The 9,391-nt window shown below is 34.3% G+C and overlaps 1 protein-coding gene across 2 annotated transcripts; it reads right to left on the bottom strand.

The window, feature by feature from the left end:
• Positions 1-2,792: 2,792 nt before the first annotated feature.
• LOC126811953 (mucin-2) lies at positions 2,793-9,012 on the bottom strand. Of its 2 annotated transcripts, none has more exons than XM_050538034.2 (5): positions 8,823-9,012; positions 6,081-6,359; positions 4,334-5,539; positions 4,143-4,230; positions 2,793-3,837 (listed from the first exon to the last, which is right to left on the bottom strand). In XM_050538034.2, the coding sequence occupies exons 1-5, from the start codon at positions 8,875-8,877 to the stop codon at positions 3,288-3,290; spliced, it is 2,178 nt and encodes a 725-aa protein (XP_050393991.1). In that variant the 5' UTR covers positions 8,878-9,012; the 3' UTR covers positions 2,793-3,287. The 2 variants fall into 2 exon arrangements, with proteins under 2 accessions (XP_050393991.1, XP_050393993.1); XM_050538036.2 differs by having other exon boundaries at positions 8,667-9,012.
• Positions 9,013-9,391: the final 379 nt, after the last annotated feature.

A 9,391-nucleotide genomic window follows, 5' to 3' on the forward strand; every position in this document is an offset into this window, starting at 1 on the left:
TTTAAGTAAGTGGGGTTAGATATATGAATTACAATAACAGTAAAAATTGATTATGATCATTTAGTTCTGTCTATTTTAAAGCTACAAAGTATTAATTATGATTGATAAGCCATTCATATCATTTTTTTCTAGAATACAATATCTTTTTGGGTAGAGCAATAACATTATACCACTTGTTTCGGGTCTGATATCTAACGCCAAGAAATTTCAAACACAACACACAATTTATACTAATATCCACACGTTTGCCATTCTGTGTTGGGAATTATTGAAATTGAAAGTTTTCGTCAAACACCAATCCTCAAATCATTCAATCAGTCGTCAGAATAGCAAGACATTTTGAAGTTTTTTCTTTATTCCAGCTTCGTTTTTTGTGTGAAATATAACTAGACGTTGCAGGTCGGAACCATTGCGACAGTATTATCGGATCCTCAACTTCAATATTATGCTTTGGGAATTAATAGTGTCGGGATTTCAGCATTTTATTATTTTAACGTAAATGGCAACCAAGTTTTTGCCTTTTCCAAATGCACCATTGAAGGCTTTATCAACAAACCAATCCAAATTATCTTTCAGATCGTAAGGTTGAAGCATAGTATATAAAGTAGAAAAGGGACAATCGGAATAATGGTTGACATAATTTCCGGGCCGTTAACTGCATGTCAAGCACATGGAATTGGAACATTTGATTATCGGGCTGTCGTACTAAAGGGCTCTGTATGGATTATTAAAATTTAGCTCTGAACGTAGGTCTCATTACTCTCGCACGTCCAGGAACCGCCCTATTGACTCCTTGTCGAAAATATTTCAGTTCACAGTAAATTTTACTCGACAACGTTTTACTGATCAACGGCCGTGTGTCAGTTACTGTGAACGCCTATACAGAGTAAAGGAACATTTTAGTGAGAAAATAATTGATTAATAATTCTCTGAAAATAAATAACTCTTTTTCTAATAAATTGATTTTAATATAGAAATGCACACCAATGTTATCATTGGTCTACTGCAATCAGATTGATCAGTTCTTAACATCTTTTAATATGCAATAATATGAGTACTTTCATTTGGTTGATTTCGATAAAACTAATAACAATTTGATACGAGATTGGTGTTTCCTGGTCTTATTCTGTTGTGATAATTCACTTGTCTTTTTACCCCCCCCCCTCCCCTCCCCTCCCCCACAACACCTCACCCAACAGTTCAAGCCCCAACAGTAATGTTTTGATCTATTTTATCTACTGATCGTCATATCTCATATCTTACAATATCTTACGCTTTATTTACGCTCGTTAAACCTTTAATTAAGAAAATCAAAATATCAACGGTAGATAATCTCAATGGATTCAATTGGGTCAAAAAATAGGCCAATCAAAAGGTTTTATAGGTGGCGCTAGCTTGATTATATCGTCTGTAGAGGATATTGAATTATGTGAAATTTTCAGTACTGAATGGAATTGAACCAGTTTTGAACCGATTAAGCTTTCTCAATTTTCTAGTTTGAAAAATGATCCCAAGTATGATTAGCGGTTTAAAGATCATTCAAATTACATTTAATGTTCGTAGTTTTCAGCATCCTTGTTTTCGGTTCGCGATTCCTTGTAATATAGAATAAATGATAAAAACATATATTAGATAAGCTTTGAATATACCTCAAGCCAAAGTGCTAATATAACTACTTGACCTAATGTGGCCGAGTGTTGCATTCGATCTAATCTACAATTCCTGTGAATGTCCAATTTACTGATACAATTTTGGATTAACATGATATAAAGCTAGCCACGCAAACTGGGGAAATAAGCCCACACGGCAGTTATGGCTCGAAGCTTGTGTTCATAAGCTTTTCCGGACAAATAATAGATACCTGGAACAGAATCTCCTAAAATGCTGAAAAGTGGTTCATCCTATCCGATCCCAATGCTTCGGGCCAAATTGCTTTATTTGAAAAAGAAATTCCATTAGAAACTGCGTTCTCGTGCGTTCACATGGTTTTCAGAAAGGGAGGCTTAACTCTGGAACAGAAGGCCTGAAAATAAGTTAAGTTCATAAGTTCTTGACCTGAATGAATCACACAAACGGCGATGGCTCACTAATTAACCAGGAGATTGCGGTGTTGGCCGAGAAAGTTCCCCGAGATTGTTCAGCATGGTGTCCCATTGTCAGTTTTACAAGACGGATGGAACAAAAAATCGAATTCCTGTGTACACGTTGGCTTGCACGTAAAAGAACCCTTTGCAGTTAGAATTTGAAATAAGAGTAGGCCTTAGCACCCCCGAACCCCGAAATTTCCCTCATTTTATGCCCGACTGGTGCAGAAAAGTAGGAGGTTTCATTTAATAAAACCCGCCTTCATTAGCCCATTCGGTGCAGAAAAGTAAGACGTTAAACCTTATTGCATTTCATTTCATCTAAAAACATTGCACACAATATACGAGTTGTCTCCCATTAATAGAAAATTTGAGGCCTTTAGCGACATTTTCGTCTGCCAGTCCATCTGATACAAAATAAGTGAATTGTTTATACAGTCATATGTGTGGGTAAATGGGCGTGAAATTGCCACTAAAGCACCCTGTTCCCCTTCGACATAAATATCGGGTGTGATCCCTTTTTCATATGTAATACATAAAAAAACCCAACGGGTTATGCAACTAACGGTCATTCATGTAGTTGGGTCAAAGACAATTAATTTATGAAATATCAGTAGTAGTATACTGCGGGTTAAAAATACTACTATATTACCAATATCATTATAAACAACCCCAATAAATCGAAATTATATAACGTCTTTTACAAGATTGTGTACAACGATTTTACTAAACGAACATATACATGCATTTTCTACACATTCATATCTGTGTATTTTCGGATAGATTTCAAATACGTTATACTATCTAACATTATCTACAGAAATTAAATCACACACTTTTCTATTCTAAAAAACATATAAATCATTTTTCTAAAGTAACGTATAAATCATTTTTCTAATTTTAAAATAACGTATAAATCATTTTTCTAAAGTAACCAGTAAATCACTTTCTAAGATTTCTATTTATGGTGGACGAGCGCTTGGCGTATTCCCATTTTTATTCCTTTTGTCGAAAATTTTGTTTTCTAAACGTTTCAGAATTTGACTATTTGTATCCAGGTTTTGGGGCATCATCTTACACATTACTTTTCAACGGTTTCAAAAATGTCTTAGCGGAATACCACAAAGGATCATAGAAATCGTTTGCCATGATTTCCATATTCCACATGTTGTCTAGAGAATCATTTGTAGAATAGTTTTTTTGTTAATAAAACAACAACTCTTCGGTTGGTATAGAACTGGTTGAAGGCGCACCACGGTGATCTGTAGATATAGCTTTGGTTGAAGAAGGGTCATGGTGATCTGGATTGTCAGATGGCTGGTAAGGACTGTGCAGATCAATTTCTAACATTTCCATATATGACAGCTCGTTATCGTTACATGTAGATGCACCAACAGTGCCATCAATAGTCATTACTTGATGTGTTGGTATAGTATTTGCTGTGGAGGCATTTTGATCATCGTGTCTCTTGAATGAATCGTAAGAAACATATAGATCATTCTCTAGTATTTCCATATTTGAGGATTCGCTATTGTTAGATACTCCATCAGTACCATCGCCATACATTACTTTACCTGTTGTATTGAGAACAGCATATTCCGGGGTATACCGCTTGTGTATGCCAGATGGACCAATACTAGCTTTCCTAAGTTTATCATTCTCGCCCTGTGTTTTTAAACTAGGACCCTCCATTGGGACGAAGTAATTTGCATCAAACTTAGGCTTTAAGACATTGGACCTTTTTCTTCGTTTTCTAAAAATAATGAGATTATAATACAATTACTTTTAAACTATTCGTAAATTTACGGCGTTGGTACTTCAAATAGCCTTAATTATCTTTTTGATAAAATATAAATGATTGAACGATTCTGACCATTGCATAATATAAATACAAAATAATGGGCCATGCACGCTAAAAGGTTATACGTTAAATATGGTGTTTTGATATTTAATTAGTACTGAGATATAGTATCCTGTGTAGTAATTTGCGAATAAGTATTTGTCAAATATATGAAGTACAGATTGTACATTGTCAGTCTGAAACCTCAAATATCTCACCTTAATGTTATACATATAGTTACCATTGCTATCAATATCAAAACCAGAACCAGAACAGCAATGATAGACCAAATTATTATCATTTTATCTGAAATATCAAGTATTTAAGATATAATTATTAGCTCTAAATAAAACCACAAATACATTATTATTTTTAGTTCTTATCTAATGCTCTCGCCACTGATATTTACCTCCACCGCTTTCATTTACTGTATCTTCGATGGTTGTTGATTCAGTTGAGTATTTTGAAGTTGGACCAATTGATGATGTTGACTTTGGTGCTGAGCCAATTACTAGGCTTGTTTTTGGACCAGTTGTTAGGTCAGTTGTTGATTTTGATATTGGACCAGTTGTTGGGCTTGATGTTTTACTAGTTGAAGATTTTGATGTTCGACCAGTCGATGTTGGATCAGTTGTTGAGTTTGATGTTGGGTCATATGTTGGATCTGTTGTAGAGTTTGATGTTGGGCCATATTGATGATTTGAGGTTGGATCAGTTGTTACACTTGATGTTGGGCCATATGTTGGATCAGTTGTAGAGTTTGATGTTGGGCCATATTGATGATTTGATGTTGGATCAGTTGTTGGGCTTGGTTTTGGGACAGTTGAGGATTTTGATGTTTGACCAATTGATGATGTTAGATCAGTTGTTGGGTTTGATATTGGGTCAGTTTTTATATTAGTTGTTGCATTTGATATTGAACCCCATGAATTTGATGTTGGGCCATTTGTTGGGTTTGATGTTAAATCAATTGGTGATCTTGGTGTTGATTTCGATGTTGGGTCAGTTGTTGGGAATGGTGTTGGGTCTTTTGAGGATTTTGATGTTGGTTCATTTGTTAGAGTTGATGTTGTATCAGCTGTTGTTGTTGTTGAGTCATTTGTCGGATTCGATGTTAAACCAATTGATGATGTTGGTATTGATTTCGATGTTGGATCAGTTGCTGAGCTTGATGTTGGACCAGTTGATGAATTTGACGTTTGGTAAATTGTTGATTTCGATGTTGGATCAATTTGTGGTGTTCGCATGGATTTTGATGTTGGGTCAGTTGTTTGACTTGGTGCTGCACCAATTGATGATTTGGATTTTGATGTTGTTGCAGTTCTTGAGTCTGAAGTTGATTCCGTTGCTTGGTCAGTTTTTGCATCAGTTGTTGAGTTTGATGACGAGTTTGGTGTTGGGTCAGTTGTTGATATTTGGCTAATTAATGGTTTCGATGTTAAAATAGATGTAGTATTAGAAGATGAATTATTTGCATTATTTGCTTTAGTAAAAGAGGAACCTGTACTTGAATCACTAAGTAACTGTATATTTGTTGTTCCGTCTGGTATCAAAGTTTGTTCAACAGTTGTTGCAGTTACATAATTAGTAATAGTAGAGCCTGTCAGAGATACACCTGAAAAACATATAGTATGACAAATTTAGAGATTGGGATACACATTTTTAAAAATCTTTACAGCGACAGTCCAAGATATAATGTTTTTACTTTAAATTTGAAATTCCTCAGGAGAGATATCTTATGAAAGCGTATACTGGTCACTATGTGGACAAATTTGATTATAACGTCGATAAATTGCGATAAAATATGATTAAAAATGCATTAATATCGTGATGATGACATAAAATAAAATCATGCCAAAAAATACAACCCCAAATACGCTTCTGTGGTATTCGCGATCTGATTGGACGAACATAACGGCGTGTCGCGATAATGATAATAATACGATATGTAAATATTTATAAAGAAATAGGATTAACGTCAATATCTAAAAAATATAAGAAAAATCTTCTGTCCATATTGGTAGTTAAAAACCATATTACATGTATACAGGCTAACTTAATGACTTATTACAAACAGTACATGTATTTTCAGTAAATTTATATGTACTGTAAGTGATCTCAGGTTTTTAAATATTTATATGTAAACGTTTACTTACTTGTAATACATCTATATTTGATAGCACTCCTTGTACAATTATCATAATTAGATATATATTGTGTACATGGTGATGGTTGTCCCGTACAAGTGGATATTGAACCTGTATCATTACCAGTCAATGACTGACCACAATCCTGGCTATTGGAAGATAAGTCTTCTTTATAAAAATACTTGATACTCTCTACATGTATTATAGTACTATTGTGAAAACAACTCAAGTTCACTGACGGGAAGGTTCCACCAGATTTAAACGAATAAAGAATCCCATTTTCTGTAGCTGTATAATATAAGTAAATTATCACAATATTGATGGATAATACAACGATAAACACCAATATTATACAGAAATCATTTCTTAAATGAAATAAAAAAAAGTTTGACCCGTGCCGACGAAAAACACCTTGATGGCTAGGTTAAGAACTGATTCTACACTATATTTTAATTATTGTGTAGCATTTAAATAATTAGAAGTTCGAACTAATATCGCCTGTTATATCTTTTGACTGTTAGATTTTATATATCAAGTCAGAGTCTTCATCACAAATTAATCAGTTTTATTCATTAAAGATACATTATGTAAGATTTAGATAAAGAGTTGGCCATTCTTACTATAATATAGTCTGGAGGCTCAGCGCGGTGGGGTGTCCATCAAATGGGCACAAAACCAGACCCAACTTTTCTAGAGTAAAATTTTGCGTAGAATACGATGCCGAGTGGTAATCAGTCCGCCGTTGGGGCGTTTTCGAAATATTCGGGGTCAAAGGTCAAACGGGTTCATTTGCACTGAAAGTGAATGCGCGGTCATTCTTGTATCATGAAAATAAGCTGAAAATGATCGAAAGTAATCACACTTTCAATAAAAATGTAAATTTGCTAAATTCACCTTTGTTCTTTGGGACCCTAGAGGTCAAAAGGTCACATTTTCCGTTTTAGCACTAGGAAGATTTAAAGTAATAAATGTCAGCGTAAAATATAAAATCTAAAGCGAAACCTGTTCTAATTAATAATAGGAACATTTAAAATTTATCTTTAGGTGGTCTTAGCACCGAACTTTTACTTTGAAACGTCAAAAATGAACTTGCATAACAGAACCAAAACGCTTCGAAACCTGTTTCAAAAATACGTAAAAACTGTTAAAGCAAAATCTCTCCGAATTATTTTTACAACGAATGCTATACATAATGATACTAGTTGTCTGAAAAAAACAATTGAATAGTTTCATGGCTGGACTTCAGTCTGCAGGCCGCGTCATAAAGCCTGCCAAAATTTTCCCCGCTAACATTTACCAATACGACATATATATCCTGTGAACTACTATGTACAATGCATTCGTCGGTTTTTTTCTGCGTCCATGTTCCGGAGAGCTTCATAAAAACTCCACGCGGCCTGCAGGCTGGAGTCCAACACTGAAACTATTCAATTGTTTTTCAGATAACTAGTATCGTTATGTATAATAATCGTTGTAAAAAAAATCGGAGTGATTTCGATTTGACAGTTTTTACGTATTTTTGAAACAGGTTTCGAAGTGTGTTGGTTCTGTTATGCAAGATCATTTTCGACGTTCCAAAGTAAAAGTTCGGTGCTAAGACCCCCTAAAGATAAATTTTAAATGTTCCTATTATTAATTAGAACAGGTTTCGCTTTAGTTTTTATATTTTACGTTGACATTTTATTGCTTTAAATCTTCCTAGTGCAAAAACGGTAAATTTCACCTTTTGACCTCCAGGGTCACTAAGAATAAAGGTGGATTTAGCAAGTTTACATTTTTATTGAAAGTGTTATTACTTTCGATCATTTTCAGCTTCTTTTCATAATACAAGAATGACTGCGCATTCACTTTCAGTGCCAATGAACTCATTTGACCTTTGACCCCGAATATCTCGAAAACGCCCCAACGGCGGACTGATAACCACTCGGCATCGTATTCTACGCAAAATTTTACTCTAGAAAAGTTGGGTCTGGTTTTGTGCCCATTTGATGGACCTCCCCCCCCCCCGCGCTGGGCCTCCGGTCTAATAGTTCGAAAAAAGATAATGCAAAATGAATTTATTGAAAATTTCATTCAAATTGCTCCATTGCGAGTGAAGATATTAGCTTTTGAAGGTTTGACAAGATGTATGCCAAGATGTGTGCATTAATTGCAACCATTGCACTGGTTGTTCGAAGCTTAGCCTTGCTCCACCATTTTTAGATTAAATCAAAATATGGCTGAACCGTTCTAATCTACTTAGTATTGGAGAAATATTGGCATCGAGGGTTGATTATGGTCTTGTCATGTTAATAAAAGTCTATTTAGTAGTTTATATAACATTTCAGGCCTTAAGAAAGGCCTGCAATAGGCAGATTTAGCTCTTGCTTAATGTATGTTTAAAACATATTTGAGATTTTCCCTATAGTATACACATACCTTTCTATGGGAAAACAATCACTGTTTTTATTCTAATAGCACGGCGTTTCGATAACGTCATTAACCTCATTGTACTTGATAACGATAAGATGATATTTGTCGAAACGTCGTGCTTTTAGAATAGAACCAGTGATGTGTTCCCAGTCGCTAAATGCTACTTAAGGATTATATACATACCTATAGTATATCGTAATCTAATTTATTGTCATTTGTGGTGGTTCGAGGAAACAGTACTACGGCAGTAGGGAGCCCTGTTACAATTCCTATTATTAAAATACATGTACTATCAAGTTATTTAATCAGAATACTACGATAATAAACATACGAACTCACCATTGATGAGCAATATATATTGGAAAGAAACAATGAAAAACTCCAAAATCTTCATTATATTTAGTTAGTTACATACGTCCACATGACACATAGTAAATATATGATCCGTTACAAAGACGGGTTTAAGACCTGAAATTTCAATTATGTTTAAGCTTGTTATACTGCATTATATTTCCACGCGCTTCATGATCAAACCTACCCTTTACAATTCAATACCGTTAATATACTGTTTGTTCTGAAATGTTCCTACCTTTTATTATCATACTTCGAGGTCTTAAAATAACCACTCTCTTCCTTGTATTACACTTACTAAATCATATGACATCTTACTAGCGTACTGATGCAATTTATTCTTCATGAGTTAAATTGATCACCACCAATATCAAATTATGAGCACTGCTGGTATTGTCTTTAATTCTTTCATTATGTTAATATTTTATACAATTGTCTGTACATTATTTTCAATCTTTGTATAAACTTCACTAATTCCTTATACCAGCCTTTACTGTGATCTAGATTTATATTTTATGACCTACTTTTACTGTAATCTTGATTTATATTCTATTATT

Source organism: Patella vulgata, chromosome 2 (genome assembly GCF_932274485.2).
Source record: "Patella vulgata chromosome 2, xgPatVulg1.2, whole genome shotgun sequence".
In the NCBI taxonomy this organism is placed as follows: Eukaryota; Metazoa; Mollusca; class Gastropoda; family Patellidae; genus Patella; species Patella vulgata.

What these genes read in the sequence shown, in the direction of transcription:
- LOC126811953 (XM_050538034.2), bottom strand. Translation starts at nt 8,877, where the DNA reads ATGAAGATTTTGGAGTTTTTCATTGTTTCTTTCCAATATATATTGCTC. An exon ending in ATATATATTGCTCATCAATG is followed by an intron (nt 6,360 to 8,822) that starts GTGAGTTCGTAT and finishes TATATTATACAG; the next exon opens with CTACAGAAAATGGGATTCTT. An exon ending in AGTAAATGAAAGCGGTGGAG is followed by an intron (nt 4,231 to 4,333) that starts GTAAATATCAGT and finishes TTGATATTTCAG; the next exon opens with ATAAAATGATAATAATTTGG.